The 15,310-nt window shown below is 37.2% G+C and overlaps 1 protein-coding gene across 1 annotated transcript in view; it reads right to left on the reverse strand.

The window, feature by feature from the left end:
- Positions 1-15,310, reverse strand: part of IFT81 (intraflagellar transport 81) — a 36,214-nt gene that overhangs the window by 8,227 nt on the left and 12,677 nt on the right. The window contains exons 8-13 of the mRNA XM_015877727.2: positions 13,634-13,797; positions 12,269-12,364; positions 10,244-10,390; positions 2,751-2,900; positions 1,615-1,743; positions 590-679 (exon numbers count right to left, since the gene is read on the reverse strand). Coding sequence (XP_015733213.2) covers positions 590-679; positions 1,615-1,743; positions 2,751-2,900; positions 10,244-10,390; positions 12,269-12,364; positions 13,634-13,797 — 776 coding nt within the window. The remainder of the gene's footprint in view (positions 1-589; positions 680-1,614; positions 1,744-2,750; positions 2,901-10,243; positions 10,391-12,268; positions 12,365-13,633; positions 13,798-15,310) is intronic.

Here is a 15,310-nt window from a genome sequence, read left to right on the forward strand (position 1 = left end):
GATTTAGCTTTTAGCTATTCCAGTCTTTTATTTGTTGCTTGTTGAAAATCATTCCTTGCTTATTCTATTTCCAGCTTTCCTCCAGAGTTGGTTACATCCTTACACAGCTCAACAGAGCTCTGTGAGTTGCGCTCATTTGTGAATTTGATCTTAATTTTGAATAATGAGAGGAAGGTTTAATGCATTAAAATAAACCTACTTTGAGACTGAAAAAAAATATGACAAAACAAAACATGCAATTAAATAAAGTTGATGAGACACTGGAGGTTTGCAGTACTTGAAGCATTTAAGTGTCTGGTAAATGAAAACGAACTTAAACTAACCATATTCTGACTCATTTTTGCACTGTCTCAGCTCCTACGCATTGTATATCCTCAACCACAAAGGTGCAAATAACTCAAGGGCAATGCATATTGATATATGCACCTAAAATCTACAGGTACAATGAACTCCTGCTCTAACTGTAGCACTTGACTGCATGGAGAAATGTGCAGAGCAAAACAGAGGACTGCCCCCCAACGTCTGCCTGCTGCCTACCCTATTCCATCCATAAGCACTGCTCAAAGTATTCTGAAGTGTTTCTACCAACCTGGCACTTTTGACGCAGCTGTCTCAGTTCTTTGATGACAGGAGCCAGGCTTGACTTCTTCTCTGCCACCATAGCATTTAATTTCTTTACCTGAAAGAGAGACAAAATGTTACACACTGATATTATGGTATTAATGCATCTATGTTATTAGGATTGTGAAAAGAGTTGAAAACAAAATTATGGAGAGGAAAAAAAAAGTGTGACAAAAGAAGACTGAACTGTATATAACTTAAATGCAGAACTAATTAAGAAAGGGAAAGAGCCTGTGTTGCACTGAGATCATTACCACAAACCAGACCAGTTCTGTTCCCAGCGTTTGACAGAACACCACAGACAAGACCAGCAGACCTATCTGCCAGATGCCATTCGGCTTCAGGAGAGGGGAAAACAAAGGAACAGCACAGAGTTGGAGTGGCAGAAGAGATCTTTGAATAAACCAACCAAAATAAGCCCTGCATAGGTGAAATAAAGTTTGAACTTGCTAAAACAGAATCACTTCAAAATATTTATACTGAAAATTCAAATTCTTCCCATCTTTCTATTTGAGATTCATCCTGTTTTGATTCTACCACTTTATTTTTAAAGTGCCCTAATGATTTTAAAGAATGCTATTTGGCTTTTGGCTCCTTTATAATATTTTGCTTCTATGGCTACATGGTAAGTTAAAACACTACAGATCTAAGGACAGCTGAAAATTAAGCTAAAGAGAAGAAATAACATTTAGTTCTTCAGACAAATGAACTATTTTTAAATGAATACTTAACCCTGGTGATTTACATGCGTTTTATAAAATGATGCTGTAAAAGAGTCAAGCAATTAATCTAGTCAAATAGCAGGCAAAAAGAGTCAAAAATAGACAAAAAAATAGACAAAGCTTGTAATCTGTACTGTTTGAAAGTATCTATTTTTCTATATAAATCTATATTAAAAGTGAAAAGTCCAACCAAAATATTCAACTTGGTTTTATACTGTGAAGAAGCAGATATCGAAATGGAGACAGTAAAACAGCTAAAGACAGACATCACCATTTCAGACATGTTGTCTAGCGTTTGGCCTTTCATTCCATCCACTTCACTCTTCACTGCAGATACTCTTTCCAGTTCCTCCTGAGTGTAACTGTATCCAGAAATACCTTTCTTGTCTTCAATAGCTTGCTGCAGACACAAAATAAATGCTGAATGTGAATCCATTAATTAACAGAGCAAATTACTTCATAAAGATGAAATACTGTAAGAAAGTGAAAAAGTTCTGCAATCCATTTATTTTAAAGGCGATTAGTAATGCAGCTGCCAAGACAAACTTTTTCTCTCGTGCCTATACAGCGAGCTAGTAACAACTTCCTGTAGTACATCACTATTCTGTCATCTAATGCCCAATGAAATTAACAGGAAGTTTCAACAATGTGAAATGGGCTTTAGGTCAGGCTGTGAAGGAGCTCAATATGTGATATCCAGATGCTTAATCAGAAGATGCAAGGTAGCTGATCTCTTATAAGCAACTGTCAAGCTAAACTAAAGAAATACTGCATTAATTACAGCAATATTAATGCCAGATTACAACATCCTTGCATTACGGTACATAAAATTTATACTAAATTAAGTGCTGATGTAATGGAAGGAGGCTATTTTTTCAGTAAGCTGAAAGCTAAGTGTTGATTTGCAATTTGCAAAGCACTCATTCTTAAAACTGCCATCTATCCATGAACACCAAAGTCAATTACCTTCAAAAATCTTCTACAAGCATATGTCTTTACAAGGAGCTGCTACTATGAAGGGAGCATTCTGCAGATGTTTACAGGCTGTAACACCCAGGGCTAGAAAGGGTTCATTTGATATGAGGGGAAAACCCTAACATAAGAATGCAGCCCTGCTTTAACTGGAGTTAGTGAAGATCTACCACTGACTTCAGAAAGCAGGGTCAAGCCCCTCATTCTGAACAGAAATTGCAGAACATTCATGACTTCCTGTAAAAAACAGTTGCTGAACATGAAGTACAGCAGCTTAGCGCAGTCAAATAGATTTTGTTCCCTAACGACTCTTTTACTAATGACAGTAGGATGGCGTGCATTAGAAAATAACCAAATAGCATCCACCTTATTATATGGCTAGTTAACAGGGAAGGAAGGGTGGTGGACTATAGGACTATTAAGTGCTTGCATTACCAACTGCTGCTGAATAGCCTCGTGCCGCTGTTTTAGGAGTTCTTCTGTCCTCTGGAGGATGCCATACTCAGCTGTAATTTCTGCTATTTCCAGTCGCTTCCTTTTATATACTGTGTTCTTGCTCCGGAGCTTATTAACATAGTGTTTAAGCTGCAGCGAGAGAAGTATCTATCATTCAACTTAAAGTTAAAAAGAGCATGGTCTCATCACGGACTGATCCTCTATAAAACATAAATATCCTATTTGGACTGCATGCTGAAGGTTAAGTGTTTAAAACAGAGGACTTGAAGTCGAGGATTCCCAGAGTCTATTTACTTTCAGCAGCGTATGCTTGCTGTGTGAGATAAGAAATCCATCTCCATTGCTTTATCCCAGCTCATCCATTTGCCATAGAAAAACCCTTCAGTTCTACTTACCACCACTGGACAGTCAGAAAACTAATTACTGTTTGCAAAATGTTTCACCCAAATCTGGAAGAACTGGGGAATTTATAGTTATATTGAAGACTAAGCAAAATAGTTCACATCCCTACAGCTAAATTACATTGCAATCCACGCGTGCTCGATTTGCAAGATGAAAAATCAGGTGCTGAAACAAACATGTCATGTTTTTCTTTGCCTGAATGTTTTCCATCTGTCGAACAGGCAGAGCTCTCAGAGCTGCCAGTCACAGCTCTGAAATGCACTCAGATCCAACGATGGAAAACAAATAACATTTATTAGAGTAGATGCAGCAGGAACAGGCTTCAGAGTGTTCCTCACAGGAGCGTTCAGCCTGTGCATAGTGAACAAGTGACAGGACCAGGAGGAAACAGGAGCCTCACCACCTCAAGTTTAAAACTCAAACATAACAGAACTTGGATTTTAAGTTTTACTTTTTTTTTTTTTCTTTTTGCAAAATTACGCCACTTTCCCTCTTAAAGAAGGGATGCAAAAAACCAGAGCGACCACAGCCTAAGAACCCCCAGAGTAACTGTATGTTCTATAAAAAGTCTCCTGGGCAAAATGCCCAAAATGAAATCAACCCTGTTCATCTGCCATCCTGTGCAATATCTAGGCCAAAGCTGCTTCTCTCTTGCTATGCTCCACAACTATTTTTAAAGCCAAAAGCTATAAACGTTTTTGGTGAAAGAACAAACCCACAAATTACTCAATGTGCTCTATGCAGATTGGACTATGTGTGGTTTGGAATACCATTTTACATTGTATGCGCTACCTAGGACAAGGATAGACAAGGTCACCTAATCCACAGCACTGCGCAGCAGAGGCAGTTCTCTTACAGTCATACTGTCATTGTTATATTACCGGCACACTTACTATAATATTACCAGAGTGAGCAATTTTTCATAGCAAATTCACATATACCCACATAGCTAACAGACAAGACGTATTTTCTTTTGGTATTGCTTAGCTAACACCAAGTTTTCTGTGACTTTCAATACATTATAGAGCATAAATAGCATCTCTCCAATTATTTAAGAGAAGCAGTCCTTCGTCTTGATGGAGTAGATGCACGGAGGTTTCATCTGATCAGTGGAATACCATAAAGTGCATTGGAAAGGATGAAACTTATTGTGTGACCACCAATCAAATCTGAATAATCTTCTGTCAGCTCACCCCAGGATGAAAAGCAAACTATGATTCTCTTCACTTTTACAACTACTTTTAAGGTCTTGAAAATGGCTTGTGTGGGAGGTAGAGTATTTGCATACTCAATATTCAAAGCATAATGTATTTTACAATGGAAGTCAAAGGATTTTGTTGATTAAAGAACTGATTCCACCAATGCTCTGTTATTAGTTGATTAAGTTAAGACTGTATAATAGAAGTCTCATCCAAAGCAAACAAGCTGCTCATATTGTCCAGTGAAATACATTCCCTTTAGGAGACAGACTTCTATCTTTCATCACAATCTCTAGCTTCTTAAAAGCTAATAAGTTTTCATGATTTTTAATTCTTTTTGCCATCAATGAGGTGAAATGGTATAAACAGCAGCAGCAAAGTGACCGTATCTATAGAAATCAATCAACAGTTTGGCACAAGTTTCAAAAGAATTCACCTTCTGCAAATGCAGCACAGATTAGCCCCTGAAAATCTCACTAACTGAAGCCTTCCTTAGATGCAGAGCCAAATTCAGAGCTAGAACTGTTAGGCTTAGCTCCAGTTAAATCAGCAGCTGGTAGGGATCTTCTGGCATAACTTGGTTTCTCTAGTCTAAAAGTTGAGAATCATGCTGTAGATTTCCGAAAACTATAAATAAGCCTCTTGCAAAATCTCAGAGCCTTCATTTCTGCAAGCACGGCTTCCGAAGCTTTGTGCATCTTATGCTCCCATCTATATATAGAGAGATGAATAAAAATCAAGCCCTTATAATGCTATACAAGATTGGATTTTTATGCTGCAGAAGGTATTTAAACGCTGTGAAGAACTGAAGGAAGAAAAACTGTCTAGCCACATCACTTTAAAGTTAACCACCGAAAAGGAATCCATTTTTGACCAACAGCATTTTCCCATAGACAAGGTCAACCGCTCCCTGCACACAAACAGCAGGCTCAACCTACAGAGTTCCCATGGATCCGTCAGCACTCACAGTAGTGCACCATTCAAGGTTATGTCCACCAGCAAGCTTTCCTTTCTCAAGCACTCTAACACAAATAGTTATTTAAGCTTCGAAGATTAAATGACTGGACAAGAACCAAATGCTGGCACTGACTTAGCAGTTAAAGTAAACAAGCCTGTGGGCTCATTTGCTAGCCGAGCCAGAGCCCCCTGAGATATAAAAACGATCCAAATGAAAGCAAAGAAAGATTATGCTTTTCCACTGAGCTATTTTTATGGGGGACTGTAACATAAAAAGCATGGAATCTAGACCATGAAGCAGAGTGAATGAAAGCAGGACTTTTATATCTCTTATAAGGTCCCAAAGCATGCAGGCAGCTCGCATCCCTGGGCAGATTTCTTGTACTGTGTTCCATTTTTATTGAAAAACCCACCAGTGCCAGTACTTTACACTTCTTCAGAACCATCCCAAGTCTCACTGCTTGCCCCCTTCCCCAGGAAGGAACACGAGCACACTGGCCCCCTGCTTCAGTGCATGGTTGAAGTGGGATCAAAGCCCAGCTCCTCTCATGCTTACTCCTAAATCCTCCCTTTAGTCTCCTGAAAACCAAATTTCCCCCAATGTGAAATTTTCACAAGGTTCTTAGTGTAAGATTATCACTGAAGGAGAAAAATGGATAAGCTCATCTACCAAAAAGAACAAATCCCAGATTAATTGCTTACTTCTGTGTCAACCTTATAAAATACTGCTTTGTGGATTACCATATCAATTTGATTATATTAATCAAAATATTTTTCCACAAGAAATTACTATAGAAAAATCAAGTATTAATTGTGAAGAAGTTTTCCTTCTGAAATACAGAAGCTAAAGGTTTCAAAGTTTTGTTGATGAAATTATTTGCATAACCACAGTAACTGCAGAAAATGTTTGCTGACTGTTTTTGTTTCTATTAAGAATTAAGGAGCAGTTGCTTTATTTTAACTAGACCAATTCATGGGATACAGACTGTCCAAAGCATTAACATTCAGATCAGAAAAGTTCCTGATTGTGATGTGTTTTCACTAAAACTCTTTTTAAGAGGCTTTAAAATTGAGCTGGTACTGCCATTGTTGGATATGGTTAATAACTCATATAACAGAGGGGAAAACTTCTCACAGAGCCAGCTGTTATCATCCCAACCAAATGAAAAGAAGGTATCCTACAACCTGCTCGTTAGACAGCTCAGTCAGGAAAATTCTTCATTAGCATTGAGTAGGATTTCTCTTCTAGGAGTCCTTGCTTCTGATTATTACTATCCATTACTAAGAAGCTGGACCAATCAGAATATTTTTAATGAAAAACCATTTTCAGTTATCACTGACAATGCACAGATCAATAAAACTGATGATTTATTCATGCCAGTGGGTGCTGAAAGAGCGTTCAGTTCTGTGAAGCTATATTTTATGTCTGAATCACTGCATACATTTGGCTTAAATGATGGTTCACTTCTTACAGCAAAAAGCTTCTGGCTTCTCTAAGAATCCTACAGAGCTGCTGCTTTTGTCCTCACAACGTCACTGCCATCTACTCTCCCAGTTCCACGTTTAAGGAGCCTTTGACAGACAGTATTTAACTGTAACAAGAACCTTAATGAAAAGATCATGAACCTATTGAATGATTTATTCTGGGTCCTGAGCTAAACCACTTCATGGTCAAGCAGTGAGTTCCTTTATTATTCCTTAAGAAATCTGCCTCTGTAGCTCAGGGCTTGGTAACCGTTCCTTATAGATGCAGACTGAGTCAACCATTTTAGAGGAAAAGTGACAAGATCAACAGTCCAAGACTCTGCTGTCTCTATTTTCAAAGCACATCAATCTTCTTTTTTAATCATTTTACCAGGGTGCAATTAGGCATGGTAGACATCTGTATGAAAAAACTGAACTCCTTATGTAAGTTAACACACACATACCTGCTGACAAATGGATAAGACCATCTATACCACATTCTCAAAAACATTAACAACTGTAGCTAAGCACAGCTATGATATTATTCTATTCTGAAACCTTAGGAAAGCCTAGGCTCTTGGGGCCCTACACTGAACTCTGAAAAGTACAATGTGTTGTGTAAAGAGCTAAAAATATCACAGCTTTACCTAGGATCACTTGTAATTGAACCATCCAGCCTTCTAAGTGTCAACATTTGATTCCCTAATTTTCAGGATCTGACAGCTGCAGCGAGGAGCCTGCCAGCTTTGCCCCACGTCCATTGTGCTTTGTTTGAAGTGCTTAAAAAGATTTCATAATCATTGAAGCAGACAATTTATTCCTACCTTTTCTGAGTTTGATGTAAATGGGTTGGTTATTCCCTGCTGTTTCTTCTATGTACTGCGTAGCTGCGCAACCTTCAAACCAACTGGAATGCTCTAACATAAAGTAAAACACTAGCACCTACAAACATAAGCCAGGATTGACCTTTTGGTGAATGAAGTGCTAAGAAGACCTCAGCTGAAGAGTTGAATCCTGGTATGAGAGTACAGGCTAGGAAGGCACTAATTCTTTGACTACTTGTGAGTGTTATGATGTAAGAGGATACAGCCAAGGTAGACACAAAGCTGAGAAATAGCGAGCATAGAAAATAATTATTTAACTTTAGCATTTAGCTAAGTTCTATGTGGCAGCATTGAAAGCCTGTATTTGTTTAAAAAACAAACAAAAACATTTCTTCCTCTTCTGGAAATGAAGGAAAGAAATGCAAACTGTGTGGAACTGCAACAAGAAGATATAAAAGAAGCTCTCAGTTGTCAAAGAGCGGAACGTGAAGGTTGATTCTCTGCAACCTATTCCTGTCCTCACTGAACATATGTATTACAGTAGTGACTCACTATTACATTAATCAAGATTTCCTTTAGTACTGGCTCAAAGCTGGAGTAATAGAGCATAGAATACAACGGCATACCATGCCAGAAACAAATCTGCAGTTTAGGTGAGACCTACTGATGAAAGATAACCTGCTCACTTCACTTTTGCTTCATCAGCTCTTCCCCAGCAACCTACTCCTATTTATATATATATATATATATATATTTACACACACACACACAACACACCTAATGATCTAATAAACAGGAACAGAACACTGATTGTATAATGCTGGCTTCCTTCCTTGGGCCAACATACAGAAAATATTTCACAAAACAGGAAATGGTTCCTATGAAAATGCAAACAACTCCTTACTGGAAGCTGATATTTCACCCAAAGTGCTCCATCATTTATTCTGCACTCATCAACATGAAGACTTGAGAATATTTTAAAAATCAAGCACAGAAAACAGATTTGAACAAAAGGAATGAAGGTTATGTTCAAAACAGGTAATGTCTCTTTTCTGTCTTCAGCCTCTTCCTTATGGCAGACTATTGACTTGAAATTTTCATTACCAAGCCTCTTAACTAACTGCTTCCCTCCTACCCTGCTCTGCTTAAGTTACTATCGATCAGAGTATGTTGTCCCCACTCAGAACATCTATTATTTCTTACCTTACGGTATATTTACGGATAATGTAAAGCATATGTTGCTGTCTCTGTAATGCATTCTTGTCGATTAATTAAACATTTCTCTCCCATCACAGAAACACAGATTGTCTGCTTTCTATTTTTATTTTGAAAGCTGTCAAAGATTCTAGCCAAGCTTTCACTAAGGATGAAAAACTGAGGTGGAAAGAAGTCTAATCCAGTGGTCTTGTTATTACTGCTACCAATGGAACACCATGAATGCCTGTGGTACATCATGGTAAGAGAAAGCTGCAGCTTAATTCTTCAAATCATTACACAAGACTTGTAGCATGAGTTAATTTCACTGGAAGCAAGAGATACTCATTGTTCTAAACATAACTGGACATTAAGTCTGTTCTGTTATTGTTTCCACCTTTGGTTTTTATCTAGATTTACAGAATGGGAAACAGACAAGAAGGTGCAAGAAACCTGCATGCATTCCATATTACATAGGAAGACTTTATGCATGAGTGTACACATACACACATTCCCGTTCTTATTTTATTTACTCTGTAAGACTCCTTTAAAAGAAAACTGATTTTTGTGGAGCAGGCACATCCTATGGGATCAGGAAGGGAGTTCCTTCTACAAAGGGCGTTGACTGTATTGAGCAGTATGTAAAAAAAGCACAGAAACAGACAAAGAAAAAGAAAGCAAAGAGTACTACTCTTGATAAAGTTATGGCAGTGCAAATTAAGACAGCAACAACTAAAACATCAGTGTGTTATTAACATTATTCTCATGCAAAAATCCAAAACACAGCACCTTGTCAGTTTCTAGGAAGAAAATTAACTCTATCCTAGCTGAAAGCAGGATATAAGTATTAAGCCCACTTCTGATAAATGCTGCTCCTACGCTTTATTATCAGATAGTAAGGACTTTTATTATACACTGACTAAAAAAAAAACTGATTAACATGACTTATCACTTGAAGTCCTAAGCCCCCCCCCCCATTAGTCTTGTTGACTTTTATAGTTGGATGAAGTTATTTATCATCATTCCATTGTGATGATATTGACATTATTTTGACTTAAAGCTCTGGAATGCCAGAACAGCCCAACAATAAATCCTCATATGCTTTGAAACCTATTAAGTTGAATGTGAATAATTTAAATTAGTAATTTGAACACAGATATAAAATCAAGTATTTTAAAAAGCACCGTTAAATACTGGAAAGCATTTGAAAGCACTGGACAACACTGTACTATCTGCACTTCAAATACATTGTTTGTCATTCAATTTTGATTTACCGTGGATAAGAAGAGCAGAACCCAGCAATGCTGAGGCCACGTACTTTGACACCATGTTAATAATAACGAATAAGATACTGCAGAAGAAGTAATGGCAATGTGAAGGTAAAAGGAAACTCCAAATCAATCTTCCTCACACACACTGTTACATCACATACCTCATCCCCCTTCAGAACTTCTGAGCCATCTAACTCATGGGCCTGGTTTGTCTTCAGTATCATCTGCTTTTTTGTGCTAGACATCTCTTCTTTAGCAGCCTGAAGTTCTTCTGCCTTGGCTTCCTTCTTCCGGGAAATTATGGATGCCTGAATGAACATTAGAAATATACATGGATGTCTAAAGTAAAAACTGCATTTGCCTAGCCTTGTTTAATGATTACTAAAATAAAGCCATGTAAACTTCAGGCATGGCACCACTGAAATCACATCTTAACTGTAGAAAACTCATTTTCATTACAAATTGTGAGCACATTTCTTCGCAAAGAAAAAGACATCGATTACACAACTATACAGTGGGTTAAACCACAGCTTCTTTAAACTTGATTGCCAATTCCGAGCTTCCTCCAGTATGGCTGAGATTTCAGTCACGTCTCTTTGCTTCTCAGATTCTTGTTGATGCGTTTTACCTATATGTTTCTTCACCTCCTTTTTCATTGCCACTGAAGAAAAGGTATGCATTTTGGGTGCTCCATTTAATCTACTTAGTCCCTTTTTGTGCATATGTAAGACGCATCAACATGGTTTAACTGGAACGACATCCAAGATTTCACAAATGTCATAATACAGATTTTTATAACTCCAACCTACTCCAGCCTACAGAAATATGTTATACCAAGCAGAACCTAGCCTCTAAATCTTGGCAAATAGCTAAAAGACAATGAACAAAGCAGAAAAGTACAGAAATACTGTAATTATAGACTGTTCCATTATTGTTTTTAGTCTAGAAGATAAAGCATTTAAAAAAACCAATGTTTTGTACCAGGCAGAATATTTATTATTACCTACATTTAATAAAGTTAAGAGATTAAGGAACATAAATACACATTAGTTGAGAAAAAGAAAGCATTTTTATCTTGCTAAAGTATATTTTTACATAACACAACACAGGAACGTATATGTATGCACCTGAATTTGGATGCATTGTTGGTTACTTCATATGAAAGGACAAATTTTAGTAAAAATAAAGCAGAACAGAATGGGTTTCTCTCGCTACATTTAGAGGAGCAGCTTTATTTCTAAAATCATCTAACAATTCTGCTGGGGTCAGCTCAGCTCTTTGATCCATGAGGTGTCTGCAGTGACAAATTCTAGTTCAATATCCACGGTCCTTCTTGTGAAACTGAAGGGAGTCCTCGGAAGAACAAAGCAAAGACCACTGTACACTGAGCCTTCAACTCACAGCAGCAATCTGAGCTCTAAGCTCCTCCACTGAGCACAGTTATATCACCAGCCAACTGGTTTTGGGTACCAGCCCATTATGTACCAAGCATATTTCACATATTTTATGTGATTGAACTACCACTGATATATTTTACCTACGCCTTTTTATTTTTTAAGCCATCACCATAAATACCATTACAGAAATCCCAAATAAAACCAGCAGCTATGCAGGTCAGCTGGAAACCACATATGTTTCTGTGTGAGCTGTAAAAGTCTCTGAAATCCATTTTATAACTTTTGAGTTTACTAAGGCTAGACCACACAGCTTATTTTACAGAGTAACTTTTTAATAGCCTCAGGATGAAAAATATATATATATTAAAAAAATAACAATAATCAAAGAATGTCTCCTTAACAGATGTAAAAGGAAAAGCAGCATGTGGTCAAACACAAGCGAGTGATATGACTGAAAGGGAGCTATGCATCCAGCACATGTGCTGTATTGTAAGACTGTCCACAGCTAGAGATTTACCAAAATAGCTCTTCCCAAGTGATTCTTCCAGGGTCCCTGTGATGCAGCTGACAGGCAACACCTCGGACAGCAACTGACAGACTCACTAGCATGACTGAAAGCAATTGTTTGATGAGCCTTAAGAATGCCATTTGTTTAGTTTTTGTCTCACGTTACCATTTATTTATACAGATTTTTGCTTTAATAGGTTAAAGAAAAAAAGTCAGTACATACAACAGTGACTGAAATTACTCCAATGATTCTTTTAAAAAACCTGTTTTGTTCTTCCTTACCTGTTGGCGATACATGGAAAATTTACTATCAATTGGCTCATACTTCATCATTCTTTTCTCAATAAGCTGATTTATTTGTGCATTTACTTCATTTATCTGCAAAGCAGAGCCAAAAACAGAGGAAACAGAGCTTTATTTCTTTGTCTTATCCAAGAACTAAATGCTTTACAAACCAGATTAACAGCCCAGTTACAAGGAAATATTGCTAACTTTGTTTTTGAAATAGAGGAAAGAAAAGAACACAAAAAACTCAATGAGTTACTCAATACTGGCCAGGAAGAGGCTGGGTTTTTGACTTCCAGTTCTGTGCCTTTATGATAAGGCAGGAACATGACATTTGCCCTGAAAATGAAGTAAACTTGTATACATGGACAGAAAAAACCCCACCAAAATAACAGTAAATTGGTACATACAGACAGAAAAAAGATTGATGTCACCACATACTATGTGCCAGTGTGCTTTTATCAACGTTACAAACATTTCTTTTCACTTAACCATTCATCAGACTTCTAAAGAGGAGCAGATAAAAATTAGGCGATATCAAGTTTTACCAATGCTTTTAAGGGTCACAGCCAACACACTGCACGACTCTATGATCCCTGTGGTACCATCCTTTGGTTGCTATAAAATGCACCTGGCTGTCCATAGGCTGAAATTGCTGATATTCATTCTAGCAGAAACTTTAAAGCCCACTGCATCTGGAAACTTATAAACACCTACACCAGCACACTCATTCCAGCTACCTCAGTTCTGACTTAATGCTACACTGGGACTCTCATCAGCCATGGAAACCACAGCCCTAGCAACCTTCCTTTAATTCTCTGCTAACTAGATGACTGCTGATAAGCAAGCAGTGTAAATATATGCTAAAATCTAATGAAGTCAAAACAAGGTGCAGGTACAGCACAGGACGTTACCCTAACATTATTCTGAGTAATAGCTACATACTTAGAAAACAAGGCATTTGACACAAAACTTTGTTTGCTATGTTATAAATATTCTTCTTATATTGGTATAAACTCCCTTGATGTGAGAGTTGAAAATAAGCTTAAACTGAAGAAAACTAAATAAAAATCAAACCTTTAATGCTGAACTAATAACTCTGCTCACACTATAGCAAATTGCTAACACAATTTTCTAAATAGCATTTAAGGATACAGTGGGTTTTATGGTTTTGTTGGTTGTTTTTTTCTCTTTTTTACTCATCTAAGAGCTTGCATTTAGTGAGTAAGATGTCTTCTTTTACAACTGATGAGGTGTTCCTTTGGGAATTAAACCTTTTCTTCAGGGTGCAAGGTAGGTAATATGCACAAACTCTAGAGCACACTATGAAACACAAATTAAGTGCCACTTTGGTTGACTTACCTTGCTTTCGAGCACACTGAGATCTGATTGACCCATAGCTGGCTCTGATATTGCCTTCTGTAAGAAATATACTGATTTCTTCTTACTTTCAAGCTCCCTAGGTACTTTTTCAGTAATAAAGTATAAATTGAAATTTATCTCCTCTTCCAGTTTCTTCATTAAACCTTAAGAACAAATTAAATCAATGCAAGAAAGTAACGTAGAAGATAATTAAGTTCAATTTTCTCAACACACTGAAGTGTTTAGCAGTGGATTACAATAATAACAGCACAACACTTGAGTCTTCCTCTCAAAACTTAAGATAACAACTAGTCACTTGATTTAGCTTTTTAATCTGGATGTTAAACAAAGCAAATCACAGTGCACTTATTACCCACCTGTACCTCTAACACTTACCTATTAACTCCTCAGTATACTCTTGTAGCCAATAAAACAAACAAATCTCTCCCTAGATCAAAGTCTAGATGCATAAGATACAAAAGTAACCCGCAACATTGTCAAAGAGAACTATTAACACCATGCATGTCCTAAACGCACCAAGACACTGCATCACTGCATTACTATTTTTTGTTGTGAATTATTTTCTTTTGAAACTGAATAGTTGATGGCTAGAATTTTGTGTTTAATGTGTGCTCAGAGTGAGAGGCAGCACAGCATGTCAGAGCTGCCTTGCTCAGGACTCCTCTGAAGCTTGGATCCTTTAGAACATCCCTGGTTGATGCAGTGGGAGCTATTCTACCCATAGACTACACAGGTCATTGTTTCATGTGAATTACATCATCTGCAGACAGAAATTATCTCAGCGTGAATCCTTTATCTGTGTCTCAAAATAGAACAAAGATCTTAATTTGGCCAACCTCCTGTAAGGTCTATTATGTCCTTGGAAATTCTCCCTTAAAATAATATGCCTTTGTTCTTATTTTATGTCTAAAAAAGGCCCTGCAATGAGCAGAATTAAACATGTGCATACTGTAAGAATCTTCTGCATTATAAAATGCCTCTCAGTAAGTAACAGATGATTTTTTCTTTTAAGAGCACATGCCCAATCTTGAGACAGTACACTGAATGCTTATTCAATATACTCAATTCAGTACATTGTGAATATAGAAAACAAAAATAGATTTAAAAAAAACAAACAAGAAGAAATCGCTGCATAACATCAAAAATTCTATTGAGAAAAGCCATCACCTACCTGATTCACACTGCATGACACCATACTTACAATGACTTTGCTAGGTAATTTATAGCCCTTGTTACAAATAAATTATTTATAAACACAGATAAGAACAATACACAGCTAGAAAAATGTGACAAGAGAAAACCAAAATGCTATTTAAATTACATTACACAGCAGTCTGCTGACAACAGATAGTGCAATTACTCCTCCAAGACACCTGTACCAAGGGCTATGGTAAAACTTGGAAATTACACATCAGACTAGAGTGGGAAGAGGTATTTCAGGATATTTTTCATGACCAAAATGACTGAAAGGTAAGTACCCTGGGTACTTCTTAAAACGACTCACTGGGGGTGTATGGTTAATTTGTTGTTGTTCTGGTTCTTTTTTGTTTGTTTGTTTTCTTGGTTGTTGGGTTTGTTGTTTTGCCATGAAATGCAAAGCAAAACAACAAGTTCAAAATCTCTGTCTTTCTCTGCAGAAAGAAAAGCTTCAGTACA

This window comes from Coturnix japonica, chromosome 9 (genome assembly GCF_054131305.1).
Source record: "Coturnix japonica strain WE chromosome 9, WE-NBRP24, whole genome shotgun sequence".
NCBI classification, from domain to species: Eukaryota; Metazoa; Chordata; class Aves; order Galliformes; family Phasianidae; genus Coturnix; species Coturnix japonica.